Here is a 16,625-nt window from a genome sequence, read left to right as displayed (position 1 = left end):
CCTTTTGCTCACTTGGGTCTAGTTTGTTCTTCTTTTTCTAATTCCTTAAGGTGTAAAGTTAGGTTGTTTATTTGAGATCTTTTTTTTTCTATTGTTGCAAGTGGGGTTATAAATCCCCTAGCATTATTGTATTGTTGCCTATTTCTCCCATCACTTCTGTTAAGATTTACTTTAAATATTTAGGTGTTACAATGTTGGGTGCATATATATTTATAATTGTATACAGCATTACACTTCTAGAAGAAAGTTGAGCAAAGACCTCAAAGTTCTGAGGAAAATTATTTTCAATGTAGAAATAGATTTGAGAGTATAATAAAGTCATCTTTAGACATGCAAGTCTCTACAAATGTATATCTATGGATCTCTCCTTAGGAAACTATCATAGGATGTGCTCTATCAAAATGAGGGACTAAATCCAAGAAAGAGGGAGACATGGTGTGCAGGATCATGTTCCTTTCTCTTGCTGAAGACCTCAATGTAAAACATAAACCAGAATCTAATAGAAAAAACATGTGAACTGGGATGGGAAGGTACTAGTTTAAAAAATTTCAAAAGCACAATTATAAAGTGGGAAATGAATGGAAAGATATCTGTGAAATGAAAGATATCATGAAAAAGTTAACAGGCAGATGACAGTCTGGGAAAGGATATTTGTAACATTTCTATCCCACAAAGAGTTATCCAAGGAAGTTGGACAAGAGAATGATGGGAATCCAATAGAAAAATAGGCCAAGGACAAGAACAGGCAATTACACAGAGATCCCAAATGGCAAAGATGCAACAATAAATAAGAGCTAAAAAACATGGAACAGTACTAGGACCAAATGCCCTTCCAAAGATTTCACCTGTATGAATCCTCACAACAGCTCGATGAAGGAGGAATGATGTTTCTATCTCCATTTTACCCAGCAAGTAACAGACACAATGAGGCTGAAAGACTTGCCCAAGTTCACACAGCCAGAAGGGGTCTGTGTCAAGATTGGAGCCCAGGTACTCACCCCTAAGAATCACACTCAGGGGGCTGGCTCAGTGACATAGTGATTAAGTTCATGCACTCTGCGTCAGCAGTGCAGGGTTTGTGATTCGTATCCTGGGCACAGACCTACACACTGCTCATCAAGTCATGCTGCGGCAGCATCCCATATACAAAACAGAGGAAAATTGGATGTTAGTTCAGGGACAATGTTCCTCACCAAAAATAAAAAAGAAGAAAAAGAAAAAGAATCACACTCAGCAACATGGTGGAGTGAGCTGTTCCCTTTATCTCTACCCCTGTGAATTACAACTGAATGGTCACTCATTGATCAATGGAGGATATCCACACAGCACAACAGAATGCCTGAGAGACCTATGCAGCTATACATCTGAAGGTGGGTGGACTGTCCCCAGGGAGGTGGTGGAGATAGGTGAGCACTCCCTTGGCTCCCAGCAGCCCTGTGCACGCATGCAAACACTCTCCCAGCTGGCATGAGCACCCATAGTACCAATGTGGCCCTGAGGGTGGGAGTGCACCTCTGTGAAACTGAGAGAACAGGCAGCAGCATGTCTAAGCCCCTGTGTGATTCCTTTCCTATCCAGTGGGAGAGCCCACACTGCCACTGTGGTCCCAAGGAATGGCCCAGGCTTGGACCCTGTGAGGAAACACCACCCACTGGGCACAGCAGCCGGTGTGAACATAAGAAGAGGCAGCAGCGGATCTATGTGCCCAGGAGAATGATTTCCTGGCTAGGCAAGCACCCATAGTACCCTACAACTTCCATCAGATGGGATGGGATCAAAAGCACAGATCCTGCTTCCCTCCAGGAGTAGCATGTGGAATCTGTGACCTGATAGTGCCACAAATGCCATGGCAAAAAAACATCAAACACTATGCAAAACTACAGCAACGATTCAGAGCAGGAAGGAGAATGACAATTCTCTACAAACCAACCCTGAAGTCACAGAAATTTACAATCTAAATGAGATATAATTGAAAACAGCTGTCATAAACAAACTCAATGAGCTACAAGAAAATTCATAAAGACAGTTCAATGAGCTCAGGAATAAAATTAATGAACAGAAGGAATACTTCACCACAGAGATTGAAACTATAAAAAAAAAAAAAGCAGAAATTCTGGATATGAAGAACAACATTAATGAAATAAAAAAATAATCTAGAATGCTTAAAAAATAGAGCTGACATTATGGAGGAAAGAATTAGTGATTTAGAAGACAGAAATATAGAAATGTTTCAGGTGAAGGAGGAGAGAGCACTAAGACTTTTTTTTAAAGAAGGAATTCTTCGAGAAATAGCCAACTCAATTAGGAAAAGCAACATAAGGATTACAGGTATTCCAAAGGGCAAAGTGAGGGAGAAAGGAGCAGAGAGTTTGTTCAAACAAATAATAGCTGAGAATTTGCCACACCTGGGGAAGGAATCTGACTTATAAATACATGAAGCCAATAGAACTCCTAATTGCATCAATGCTAAAAGGCATATAATAGTAAAACTAGCAAAAGTCAATGACAAAGAAACAATATTAAGGGCAGCAAGGCAGAAGAAAATAATCTACAAAGGAGCCCCTATCAGGCTTTCAGTGGATTTCTAAGCGGAAACACAACAGGCTAGGAGATAATGGAATGATATGATCAAAATATTGAAAGACAAAAACTTTCAGCCAAGAATACTCTATCCAGCAAAACTATCCTTCAGATATGATGGAGAAATAAAAGCTTTTCCAGATCAACAAAAACTGAGGGAGTTCTTCGCCATTAGACCTCTCATACAAGAAACAAAAAGACAAAGGTCTACAAAGCTTTGAGCAAGGAGATAAATAGACAAAATCAGAAAATTGCAGCTCCCTTTCAGAACAGGTAAGAAAATACTTAATTATAACTTAAAGAAAGGAAATCATCAAAAGTAACTATAAACACTTCAACTTAGTCACAAACTCACAATACTAAACAGAGTAATTTGTAATAACAATAACTCAGAAGAGGAAGAGGAAAGAGATGGAACGTGCTTAGGCTAAAGGAGATAAGAGGCTATCAGAAAATGGACTATCTCATCCATGAGATCTTTTATACAAACTTCAAGGTAACCACTAAACAAAAAACCAGAGCAGAGCCAGAATTTATTAAAAAAAAAAAAGAGAGAGAGAGAAAACCTCCACAGAAAACCACAAAAATGAGATGGCAATCAGAAACATGAAGGAAGAGAAACAGTGGAAACATAAAACAACTGGAAAACAAGAGATAAAACGGCAGTATTAGGCCCTCATATATCAATACTCACTCAATGTAAATGGAATGAATTCTCCAATCAAAACACAGAGTAGCTGAATGGGTTAAAAACCAAGACCCAACAATATGCTGCCTCCAGGAAATACATCTCAGCTCTAAAGGCAAACATAGGCTCACAGTGAAGGGATAGAAATGATGCTCCAAGCAAATGGCAAACAAAAGAAAGCAGGTGTTGTTGTACTTATATCAGAAAAAGCAGACTTCAAGATAAAAAAGACAATGAGAGACAAATATGGGCAGTATACAGTGATAAAAAGGACTTCCTACCAAGACGATATAACACTTATATATGCACCTAACACAGGAGCACCAATGTTTATAAAACAACTATTAACAGACCTCAAGGGAGAGATTAACAGCCACACAGTAATAGTAGGAGACCTCAACACCCCACTTACATCATTGGGAAGATCAACCAGACAGAAAGTCAACAAGGAAATACTGGATTTAAATGAAACACTTGATCAGGTGGACTTAATGGAAATATAGAAAGCATCCCATCCAAAATCAGCAGAATACACATGCTTCTCAAGTGCATGTGGAATGTTCTAAAAGATAGACAACATGTTGGGAAACAAAGCAAGCCTCAATAAATGTAAGAAGATTGAAATCATATCAAACATCTTTTCCAACAATAAGCCTATGAAACTAGAACTCAACTACAAGAAAAAAGCTGTGAAAGTCACAAATACGTGAGTACTAAACGACATGCTACTGAAAAACCATTGGATCAGTGAATAAATAAAAGGAGAAATTAAAAAATATCTGGAGACAAATGAAAATGAAAATATAACATACCAACTGTTACGGGATGCAGCAAAAGCAGTATAAGAGGGAAATTGACACCAATACAGGCCCACCTCAAAAAACAAGAAAAATTTCAAATAAGTAATCTTAAGCCACACCTAACAGAATTAGACAAAGAAGAGCAAACAAAGCCAAAGTCAGCAGAAAGAGGGAAATAGTAAAAATTAGAACAGAAATAAATGAAATAAAGACTAAAAAAACAGTAGAAAGGATCAATGAAACTAAGAGCTGGTTCTTTGAGAAGATAAACAAAATTGAAAAACCCTTAGCCAGACTCACCAAGAAAAAAAAGAGAGAAGTGTCAATTAATAAAATTAGAAATGAAAGAGGAAAAATTACCATGGACACTGCAGAAATACAAAGGACTATGAGAGAATACTATGAAAAACTATATGCATGCAAATTGGATAACCTGGAAGAAATGGATAAATTCTTATACAACCTCCCAAAACTAAATCAAGAAGAAATAGAGAATCTGAATAGACCAATCACAAATAAAGATATCTAAACAGTAATCAAAAATCTCCCAAAAAACAAAAGTCCAGGACCAGATGGCTTCTCTGGAGAATTCTACCAAACATTCAAAGAAAGAAGATTTAATACCCATGGTTCTAAAACTATCCCAAAAAGTGGAAGAAGAAAGAATGTTTCCTAACTCATTCTATGAGGCCAATGTTACCCTGATACCAACACCAGACAAGGACAACAGAAAGAAGGAAAATTACAGGCCAATATTGCTGATGAACATAGATGCAAAAATCCTCACAAAATACTGGCAAACTGAATACAGCATTACATCAAAAGGATCATACACCATGATCAAGTGGGATTTATACCAGGGACATGAGGCATTCAACATCTGCAAATCAATCAATGTGATGCATCACATTAACAGAATGAGGAATAAAGATCACAAGATCATCTCAATAGATGCAGAGAAAGCATTTGACAAGATCCAATATTCATTTATGATAAAAACTTTTAATAAAATGGGTATAGAAAGAAAGTACCTCAACATAGTAAAGGCCATATATGACAAACCCACAGCCAACATCATACTTAACGGTGAAAAATGAAAAGTCATCCCTCTGAGAACAGGAATAAGACAAGGGTGCCAGTATCAACATAGCACTGGAGATTTTGGCCAGAACAATTAGACAAGAAAAAGAAATAAAAAGGATCCAAATTGGAAGGAAGAAATGAAACACTCACTGTTTGCAGACTATATGATCCTATATATAGAAGGCCTAAAGCATCCATCAGAAAACTATTTGAAATAGTCAACAACTACATAAAAGTTGCAGGGTAAAATCAACTTAAAAAATCAGTTGCATTTCTATACACTAACAATGAACTAGCAGAAATAGAAGTCAAGAATGTAATCCCATTTACAATCACAACAAAAAGAATAAAATATCTAGGAATAAATTTAACCAAGGAGGTGAAAGACCTATACACTCAAAACTATAAGACCTTACTGAAAAGAAATTGAAGAAGATATAAAGAAATAGAATGATATTCCATGCTCATGGATTGGAAGAATAAACATAGTTAAAATGTCTGTACTGCCTAAAGCAATCTACAGATTAAATGCAATCTCAATCAGAATCCCAATGACATTCTTCACAGAAATAGAACAAAGAATCCCAAAATTCACATGGAACAAAAATGACCCCAAATAGCCAAAGCAATCCTGAGAAAAAAGCGCTGTTTGAGGGCATATAACCACTCTGTACATCCCACTGCTCCGGTGCCCTTCCTTCCTTGGGGAAGGAAGACCCCAGGCTATGGCTCTCACACTTTGGCTCAGAATTAACCCAAATTTTCATTTATAGATTGGTTATGGATTATTGGAATCAAGGCACATATATATGGTGACGGGTAAAAATTAGACTATTGGTGATGAGTATGATGCAGTTTATACAGAAACTGATGAATAACAATGTGCACCTGAAACTTCACAATGTTATAAGCCATTATGACTTCAATTTAAAAAAATCACACTCGGCTCAAGTCTATAGTCAGAAATGCAAATTAAAACAGCAAAGTGACACCACTTTACATCTTTCAGTTCAGGAAAAATTAGGAAGTGATTGACAGAGGTTAGACTGGTGCTGCCACTGTGGAGAGCAATCTTTCAGGATTTAGGGGCATAGAGGAGCCACCTGTCCTATGATTCAGCTAGCCACCCAGCATGTATCCCCTGGAGAACGCCTCCCGTGGCTGCACAGAGACACACAGGAGGATGCTTCTCACAGTACTGTCTGCTGTAGAGAATCACTGGAGGTGACTTAGAAATCAATTCATCGGTGGAGAAGAGAGGAGAAAAACAGATTCTGTTGGGTCATGAGTACATATGGAGCCATTATCTATTATCAAGTTTTGTATACATTTAAACATTTTCATAATGAAAAGCTTTTATGAAGTTGTGTGGAAAAAGCAAGGAAATCCGAGTGTGCTCCATGGCACGGCTATCAGCAGCACTTGCACAGTCATGATAATGGAAAGCCTGAATTATTGTCAGACCTAAATTGCAAATAACCCCATGGGAAGATGAAGGGAGAAAAAGCAGGGTCGTTTGGGATGACGAATAAATGAAAAGCAATAAGATGTCTTGGAGTATATGAGGAAGCCATTTGTTTTAAAACTCACTTGGCCTGACCTTATTTTTCCAGAAAGGCCTAACATAGCCTGTTGAGTATGCATTGTACATCTGCTTTAAACCTTCACAATGTCCCAAAGTGGGGAATGATGCCCTTAAAGAAAGGGGTTTTGCCTCCCCACGTATCAGCATTTCTTTATAGATAAGCATTTCTTCCCAGAAACCAAGGATTAATTACTGGCCTGCTGTGTTTATCTTGTGACCACTGACCTGCTGTGATAGCAAAGCATGTTGTGACTGTAGTGAAAGGGATATTCCTGTCATATTTGATGTATGTTCCTTGTTCCAAGACAGTATATAACCACTCTGTACACCCCACTTCTTAGAGTGTTTCCTGGGGAAGGAAGCTCCTGGGCTATAGTCCTCATAACTGGCTCATATAATAAACTCACCCAAATTTTGATTTATAGATTGATTATGGATTATTTGTGTCAACAGGGTTGAGGCAGAAAGCTAAACATTCATATTCCTTGGTAGGAAATTGATAGATAATGCCTTGAAATGAAGAGCCCACATCAGCGTGTCATGGAGATCTGCAGGGAGCCATACACAGCATTCATTAAGAGAAGTGAAGGTGGCTGGGAAATGGAGGTGAGGACAGCCAGAAGCTGGCTGGTTTGGGAAGCAAGCCTGAATAACTAGCTGATTCCTTAAAATATGGACACTGTCGCCACCAGAGGAGTCTACCACGGCAAGGACACTATCTGCTACATAATGACTTACGTTTGGAAAATTCCTCCAGCCCTAAGTTTCAGACACAGGATGGAAGGGCTTGTTTTGTTTTAAGGAACATATATTGTCTTGCTAAGCACCACCAAAACAGCTACAGAAGGACAGGGAGTTACAGCAGCTGAGGGGAGAGAGTAGAAACTGCCTGATGTACCCCCACCCTGACCCTTCCTTGGCCCCTTCTGCTTAACCTTCATACTCCCACTGATCCGCATTAGAAGAAGGACTTTCCCACCCACTGAAGAAGAGGCAAGAGGGCCCAGGCAGCAGCCTGAGCCCATGCTACTTCCTCTGTACCGTATGAGCTGCTCTTCTCAGTGGCTGATCACAGGATAGTCCTGTGGGTGGGCCAAACTGGAGATCACCCATGAGACAGGACATACTCACAGGGACTGTGGTTCCACTGAGGACTCTGGTCCATCCCTGGCAGGAGGGAAATGAGCAGATGTTTCCTCCTTCTGCACTTACTTTGAGCACGGAGAAGGGAACCTGGTCCCTGGGTCATAGTTGCCCTTGTGACATCACGGCTATCTCTTCCTCCACTGCCCTTCCTGCCTCTGCTAGGCCAATGGAGCTAGGACCAGGAGGGGTGTGAACACCTAAACCACTGCCCTGAAACCATGGGCAGTAATTGCAGTGTAAGACTTAGACACCTCCTCCCCAGGGGTGGGGTGTTGCCCCATGGAAGAGGGAAGCACCAGACAACTTCAAAGGACCCAGGGAAAGAATGCGGGGCTGGGGCTGTGGGGACTTTACACAGAGGCTGGTCCTCACTCATGGTTTCTCTCTACATTCTGATTGCAGAAGTCTGATCCAGATTATGATGCACTAGAGAAAGAAAGGCAAAAGGTAGGTGGTGCCCAGGAGCATGAGAGAACCACAAAGCATTGACCCTCTGACCCCATTGTCCTTCGAAATGGGGGATCTATCTCTAGTCCCTCAGGAGTCAGCTCAGTGTTGCTTTCCTCTCCCCATAAATTCCCTCCCTATTCTGGGTGATCTGTGTTAAGTAAGGAGAGAATAATAGAGAGGTGAGGAGTCAGGATGCAAACAGGCCACATGGAAGTTGGAGCACAGCAGAGTGGGAATTGGAAAGCTGGAGAAGGGGCAGCTGGACCTAGAAGAATATAGGGGCGATTGAGAAATAGTAGTGAAAGTCAAACAAGTGAGGTGAGGGGAAAACCCCAAGGGGCTATGGCACAACGTGAGGCATCAGAAGGCAGCATCACAGGCTTTTGGGCTGAGATGCAAGCCATAAATGCAGAGGTTCGTCCTCATCCTTCTCACACACATGCCACGTCTTCTGGATCAGGAAGTGTTTCCACTGGTCCCATGAGCCTGTGAAGACCACAGGGCAAGCACATCCCCATTTTATAGACAAGGGCACTGTAATTCAGAGGGTAGGGAAATGTGTCCATGGCCACAGACAGGACAGAAGTGGAGGCAAAACCCAACCAGGTCTCCTGGGTTCTCAGAACCATCAGGGGAAAGGCTGATTGTTAAGAGAGAAGATCAGAGCTCTTTTGTGGCAGACACCAGAGCTGTGGTTGATGGTGACAAATTCACTGAGAGTTTTCTGCTTTGCTTGGTTAGCTGCTTCTTGCAAAACAACGCCAGAGAGCAAGAGCCAATGCAGCTGGGAAGATCCAGGCCTGGTGGCGTGGCACCCTGGTGCGTAGAACGCTACTGGTAGCTGCCCTCAGGGCCTGGATGATTCAGATCTGGTGGAGAACGCTCACGTGGAGGTGTGTGCGTAAGCATCATCAGGCCCTGTTGAAGACCTATATAATCCAGGAGCAGGCGGCGGTCAAGCTCCAGTCCTGGGTTCGCATGTGGCAGTGCCATCAACGTTACTGCCAAATGTCCAACGCTGTCTGCATACTCCAGGCTCCAAATTGCTGCTTCGACTTCCAGACCAATGATGTTTTACAACCACAATACAAAGGCACTTCCAACCAGTTGGAGTTCCACATTGAAATCCTATCAGTCTAAAAGCACTACGGGGTGGAGAACTGGCTCCACTGCCCCAATAAATGTCTGACCAGGTCTTATGTGTCTCAGTAACTCATGGGGACCCCAAGGATTCAGGCCCTGCCCCTCCTCTTCCACTTGGGGAGAAACTTCAATACAGGTGCCTCCCCTGCACCGCTCCGTGCTATGGCCCCTGTTCTGGACTGACAGTGGCCATATGTCGCTGACTCTATCCAAATCAGAAACTGCTGCCTGAGGCTGTCCTCATATATGCAAAGCCAGGTGTCCCATTCCCCAGCCCCAGCACCATTCTTGTCTCCTGAACTTGCAATTGGGAGGGGCTGGGCTTTATATTCCTGAAGACTGTGGGCACCTCCTCTTATGAGAGTTGCCTCTGAGGCCAAGCTCTGTCAGCTTGCCATCAGGGGCCAGCTGGGGCTTCCACCCATTTGCTTCCTATTTGGCAAGCCCCAAACAGAAGTCAGGCACTTGTCTGGCTCTCCTGGGAGCAGTGCAGCCCAGAGAAAGCACAGGAGGCTGGCCTTAGTGATGACTGGACACAAAGTTCTGCGAGCTCCATGCTAACTAGGATGCTATTTTCTTTAGGAAATAGCAGATATTATGATTTTAAGGAACCTCAGCCCTGCCTCTGTCCTTCCTCCTCAGGAGCAGCTTCTCCAAGGTGCTGAACACAAATAGGGCTCCCATTGATATCACCTCCTCCTTATGAATGACACAATTTTTAGTGACTTCAACATTGACTGGTTGATGCCCCCAAGTGCCTTGTCTCTCACTTCCAGAGGTTTTGACTTCCATCCTATCTTAGTAACCCTCTCCTATGGTAGAACTATAGACCATTGCTTCTTGAGCTGTCTGTGGGGAATGACTTTTTTTTCCAGGGACCAGTCTATTATAGAGCAATTCTTTTGTAAAACAATAAAAATAAGTTATGAGAAAAATAAATGGAAAAAGCATACAGAATTTAAAGTTTGTTTTTAATTATTAGATTGAGCATACATAAAATTACTATTTCATTTTTCTGTTTTGAGGAAGATTAGCCTTGAGCTAACATCTGCTGCCAATCTTCCTCTTTTTGCTGAGGAAGACTGGCCCTGAGCTAACATCCGTGCCCATCTTCCTCTACTTTATATGTGGGACGCCTACCACAGAATGGCTTGCCAAGCGGTGTCATGTCCACACCTGGGATCCGGACCAGCGAACCCCAGGCCACCAAAGTGGAACGTGCACACTTAGCCGCTGTGCCACCGGGCCGGCACTACTATTTCAACTTGCTATAAAAGTTTCTAATTGCTCACTCTCAACCTCTGTACTTATCTCAGAGGCCAATGCACTTTGGGTGGCATTGCCCTAGTCCTTGTCATCACTCATAACTGACCATAGCAACAATATTAATTTCAATCATCCTAGTCTCTGACTTTGCCTTCTATCCTTTAGGGCAGAGGTCAGAAAACTATGGCCTGCGGTTGAGTAGTCATGACAGAGACTGTAGGGATATCAAGCCTAAGATACTATGGCCATTTACAGAAAAACTTTGTCAACCCTTGTGTTAGAGTCACTGATTCTTATGCATCAATCCAATGTTTTTTCAGTCCTAATTAGGACCTCCCGAGGACTGACCTTACCAATGGTTTAATGTCCTTCATGCCATCATGTTGTCATCCCTTGTCCTCAGCTAAGATTCATTGTCTGTCGAGCATTCTCTTACAGTTTTACCCCCACTGGACCTCTCTCTCTCCACCTTTGGATGAACCCAATCCTTCACCTACTTCATCCTGCACCAGAAAAGCTGAGCTTCCCTGAAGAAAAATATCTACTTTGCATGGCTTTGGTTTATATTGAGGATCTGCTGGAAAAAACTTCTCAAAACACTTTTCTGTAAGTTTGCTTTTTGACCTGAAGATTTCACATTATTTCCTCTCTTTTCAAATGGGCAATTCTCCCTCTTTTCCTCTTGACCTCAAATGATGATGGCACCACACACTTAACCAAGGAAATGGCAGCAGACTGGACCCCCGTCTTCCTACCATCTCATCCTCCATCTCAGCATCATTTGCACCACATTTGTTGCCTTACTCAAGTTAAAATAAATTGTCTTTGCCCTATTTGAGGCCACCCCTTCCACTTTGCTCATCTTGTACTCTTCTTTTTCTTTTGCCCGCTATCACCTCTTGCCTTTATAATGACATCATCCTGTAATTTCATTTGTTTCTCTAAATCAGTTTCTATCTTTTCACCAAATCATTCCCATTGGCATACAAAGTGTCCCCCATCATTAAAAAGTCCATCCTTGACTACCTCCTATTCCAGTTCTTTGAATCTCCTCATAGCAAAACATGTTGTCACTGTCTCGCTTCCACTCCTCCCATTCTCTCCTAAACTCACTCCAGTTGGGCCTCCCTTCCCCCCAATTCCACAGAAACTATACTGGTCAAGGGTATTGATTGAGAGAGACTGTTTGAAAAAATGACCAAAATTTCTTCCTTTTTTGTATCCATGCTACTTTGCAATGTGACTTTGTAGCTCCATTGATCAAGTGATGAAGGCTACTTAACCTCTTCCTGCATCTAGACTTCCTGTGACTTTCTTTGGCCAATAGTATACAGTGGAAGTGATATTGTGCCAGTTGCAAAGCTAGACTTCAAAAGATCTTGCACAGCCATCTACCATGTGAAGAAGGAGACTATTGCTGTAGAGTGAGAGACTACATGGAGCAGAGATGTGCCATCTCTGATGAGACCATCTTACACAACCAGCCCCCAGCTCACCTGCTAGCTAACCACGTATATTTGAGTGGGCCTAGCTAAGAACAGAAGAATCACCCAGATAAGCCTAGCCCAAATTGTCACTCCACAAAACTGTGAGCTCAATAAATGGTTGTTTTTTTAAGCCTGTATGTGTTGGGTGGTTTGTTAAACAACAAACGCTAATACCATATAAAATCACCAACTAACTTGCATAGTCCAATGGTCAATTCTCTGTCCTCTGCCCTATCATTTGTCATCTTCTCTGCATCAAACTACAGAGTTAACCACTCTCTCCTATTTGAACACTCTCCTTTTGGCTTCAGGAACACCACACTCTCCTGTTTTTCCTCTTTCTCCACTGGCTGCTCTTAATCTTATCAATGGCTTCTCCATTGATCAGCCTCTAATCTATGAGGTGCTCAATCCCAAAACTTCTTTTAGTCTCTTTCTATGTTTACTCTCAGATAGTATCATCCAGTCACATGGTTTTAAATACCTGCTGCATCTTGATGCCACTCAACTCTATATCTCCATCCCTGATGCCTCCTCTGAATTTCATACCTCAAAGTACAACTTCCCACTTGATATCTTACTTGGATGCCCAGTAGGTTTTTCAAACATCATGTGACAAAAACTGGACTTCTCATTCCCCAAGCCTCATGCTTCTGTCCAAAACTTGCTTTTCCTTGTGCCTTGACCATTCACCCAATCTGTTTGCTTCAAATTTTTCTCAGAATCCTCCCTTTTACTTAGCTCTACACATTCCCTCCCACATCAATCCAACAGCAAACAATGTTGGCTTCATCTCTGCAATACAGCAATATCTGCAATATAGCATATAGTGAGGATTGGAGAAACTGGATGTCTCACAGATTGCTGGTAGGAATGTAAAATGGAGTAGTTGCTATGGAAAACAGTTTGGTGATCTCTCAAAAAATTAAATATAGAATTACCACATGACTCAGCAATTCTAGTCCTAGGTATATACCCAAGAGAGTTGAAAGCATATGTTCAAACTAAAACTTGTACAAAGATTTCATAGTAGAATAATAGCCAAAAATGTGGAAATAACCCAGATAGGTGAATGGCTGAACAAATTGCGGTACATCCATACCATGGACTACTTCAGCAGTAAAAAGGAATGAATTAATGAGACATGCAACAATTTGTGTGGATCTCAAGGAAGAGTAAAGACTCAAAAGCAACGGACCTATCTAGATCCTAGCTATGGGAAATTTAGGGGGTTGAAGACCTGAGGGGATTCAAATCATCTATTTCCAAGTCATGGGCATTCAATGCTGTGTAAGAGAGAGCAAGTCCTCTCAAAGTTGCAGGCAAGGAAGATGAATTTCCATAGTTAATTCAGGATGTGAGTTCTACATCTAGGGTCTCTGGGCAAGCCAGGAGATTGAGTATGTGGTAGATTTGGCACAGAGTTGTACAGAGAACAACCTACCCATACCTTTCCCCTCTAAACTCTGATTACAGAAGCATGGCCAGTTGGATGAAATCAAAAAGAAAGATGTTGATGAAGCCAAATTGATGAAAAAGAAAGTGAAGGAGAAAAAAATAGAGAAAGAGGAGCCTCCACCTCCACCAAAGATAGGTTTATGGAGGCCCTCAAAGTTGAGAGAGATCCCAACCTGCAACGTCTGTGACCCAAGTCACGCAGGAGTGATGGGTCGTCTACTCTGTGGCCCATAGCATGGGATGATCATGGAATTTGTCATCCAAGACAGGATACATTTGTGAGTGAAAGACAGTGCAATGAATTATTACTTGGGAACAATAATCATAAACCGAGAATGTCCCAGGGCAATCAGAATGAATGGCTGCCCTATCCAGAACTGGAATGAATGGGGATTGACTCATCTCTGGCTCTCCTTTTCTCCTAGTTCCTTCTTCGTCTGAGAAAGGTGGGTGACTGAGACATGGAGACTTGGTTGTAGGGAGAAATCTGACTAGTAGGAGTCAGAATATGCAAAGTTGGGGAGAGGTGTGGTGAGGGTTGTGTTTGGTGAACGCATTGCCAAGTATATAGGGAAACCCAAGTCTAGAATTGTGTGGGAGTGTGTGTGCACAATGCATGCATGAATGTGTGCTAACTGAAGTTTAAGAGGAAAGAACCAAAAGAAGGGAAAGTGAGAAATAAATGAGAAAGATTCTGAACTGTGTGGAGCAGAGAAACTTCCAATACCAGAATCTACAGAGGGAGACAGTAGGTTGTGGATTGGAGCTGGAGTCAGGCATGAAAGGCAAGCAAAGGATGCCACTTCTCCAGCCTGTAGGAGGGGTTTGAAGGGAAAGGATATGCATCCCAGGTAGGTGGTCAGGCCCAGGTGGAACATGACAACCCTTTGACCCACAGATCATGGTGTTCTTGTTCTAGACTGGTCAACCAGGTCCATGTAACCTGGCGATAGCTAAGACAGGTGAGCCCCATGTTTCAGATGAGGACCCCGAGACTCAGAAAGCAACATGAACCAAGTCCATTAAGCAGAGAGTGGCAGAGACAGGATGCTTATCTGGTCTTCTGATCCACTCAATGCCCCTGCCCAGTGCTCCTGAATTCTGAAAAGGGGCCATTGTTGATAATGGATCAGGACTCGTTGCTGACACACCCTGGGTCGGAGACGGGTGGGGAAAATTTCCTGTGTGTCCCTTCTTTTTCTTAGAAACCCCGTCCCCCAGAGATGAAGAAGCCTCCTGACAATGAGCCAATAGCCATAAAGATCCAGGCCTGGTGGCGGGGCGCCCTGGTGCGCCGGACCCTGCTGCACGCGGTGCTCAGAGCTTCGATCATTCAGCGGTGGTGGAGGCAGACGATAGCGAAATTGCTGGAAAAGAGGCGGCGGGCGGCCCTACTGTGCCATGCGCTGCAAGCACAGGCAGCAGTCAAGTTGCAGTCCTGGGTTCGCATGTGGCGCATCCACCTTCGTTACTGCCGTTTGCTTCACGCTGCCCGCATCATCCAGATTTACTGGCGTTGCCATAGTTGCCATACTCGTGGCTTTTTCCATGGTAGCTATGAACTCACTGCAAGCCAGCTGGAACTCGAGCTTGAGATCTTTCTAGGGTCACAGATTTGTCGCATTACAGACTGCATCCCCTTCCCAATAAAGAACTGATCAGGTCTGCTCCAGCCCTGTGTCAGCATGATCTCAGACAAGTTCCATGAGGTCCTTGTCTCAGCGAAGGGTCCGGGAAAATGACAGATACTGAGCATCTCACAGGTCAGGTCTGAGGAAGCAGCAGGGGTAGTCTGGGGTCCGGTGTGGAGAAGCATTCTGAGATCCCCGTGTTGAATGAGCAGGGCCTGTGATTGATTAGCCATGTCTGCCCTGGGTAAGAGAGTTGGGGATGCCAACTCTCTCAGCTCTTGGGGTTGCAAGGCCGCCAAGTCAGCCAACTTCAGGGAGAAGCCTTCAAGCATGGTCAATGTAAACGGTGCCCCCTGTAGTTGGGCAACATGGAGGCCTGTGTCATAGATGCTCTTAATGCTTCAGTGACTTCCCATTTAATTAGAAGATTTGAAAAGCCCTCCCCAGGTCTACATAAGTCTGGGTGGTCTGGCCCTGGGCATCGCATCCTCCCAGTCCTCCTGACTGCTCTGCTGTTATCAGACATCCCCAGCACGCTCCCATCTCAGCACTTTGCACCTGCTGCCTCCTCGCCTTGGATTGTCTTCTTCCAGATGGAGCTCTCACTCCATTCAGGTTTGTCTCTGCTCCAGGCTCCCTTCTCAGGGAGGCCTTCTTTGACCGTCTCATTGAAATAGCTTTCCCTCCCCACTACTGCATGCTCTGGCTCCTGACTCTGCTGTTTTCAAAGTCTTCATCCCTGCCCGGTTATCTGCCCTCAATTTCTATTTTCTGCTCCCCTTACTGGAGGGTGAGCTCCAGGAGAGCAGGGACTCTGGGTTCAGTGCTGTGTTCCCAGGACCCAGAACAGTAGATTCTCTCTTTCTCTTTTTCAACACGTTATTGTGTACAGTTTTTATTTTCTGTGTATTATGATGTTTTGACATCTTAAAAACAAAATCCCTTTCTGGCTTGGGAGAGGCTGTCCTTTCCCATAAAGACTAAGCCAATTCTTAGTCTTAGTCCTGAATCAAAGGACGCAGCCTGGTGCATGCCGTGGATTTGAAGACTAACCGATCTGGAGCCACACCCCCTCTCTCGGGCCTGTACACCTCAGGAGGCAATACTCGGCTGCCCTAATCGTTCCAGGACCAGGTGCCTGGCATCTGGGGACCACCCCTCTAGCTTAGAGCTCACCGAAATTACTCAAACTAGCCAATCCTAAACTGTTCACCCTGCCCTGCCTTGCCTTTCCCACTCCAGTAATGGCCATGGCAAAAGCTCTTTTCTCACTCCTGTCTTCTGCCAACTGACCAAAACCTGATGCTT

The 16,625-nt window shown here is 43.2% G+C and overlaps 1 protein-coding gene across 2 annotated transcripts; it reads left to right on the top strand.

Moving 5' to 3' along the window:
* Positions 1-7,189: 7,189 nt before the first annotated feature.
* On the top strand, positions 7,190-15,408 carry IQCF3 (IQ motif containing F3). 2 transcript variants are annotated; one of them, XM_008510442.2, is made up of 3 exons: positions 7,190-8,118; positions 8,285-8,329; positions 9,074-9,526. In XM_008510442.2, the coding sequence occupies exons 1-3, from the start codon at positions 8,101-8,103 to the stop codon at positions 9,470-9,472; spliced, it is 462 nt and encodes a 153-aa protein (XP_008508664.1). In that variant the 5' UTR covers positions 7,190-8,100; the 3' UTR covers positions 9,473-9,526. The 2 variants fall into 2 exon arrangements, with proteins under 2 accessions (XP_008508664.1, XP_070431271.1); XM_070575170.1 differs by lacking the exon at positions 9,074-9,526 and adding an exon at positions 14,892-15,408 and having other exon boundaries at positions 8,001-8,118.
* Positions 15,409-16,625: the final 1,217 nt, after the last annotated feature.

This window comes from Equus przewalskii, chromosome 15 (assembly GCF_037783145.1).
Source record: "Equus przewalskii isolate Varuska chromosome 15, EquPr2, whole genome shotgun sequence".
Lineage (NCBI taxonomy): Eukaryota > Metazoa > Chordata > Mammalia > Perissodactyla > Equidae > Equus > Equus przewalskii.
This window is presented reverse-complemented; position numbering and strand designations above follow the sequence as displayed.

Coding starts and splice junctions, on each gene's coding strand:
- IQCF3 (XM_070575170.1), top strand. Junction 8,330..14,891: donor TAGAGAAAGAAAGGCAAAAG/GTAGGTGGTGCC, acceptor TCTTTTTCTTAG/AAACCCCGTCCCCCAGAGAT.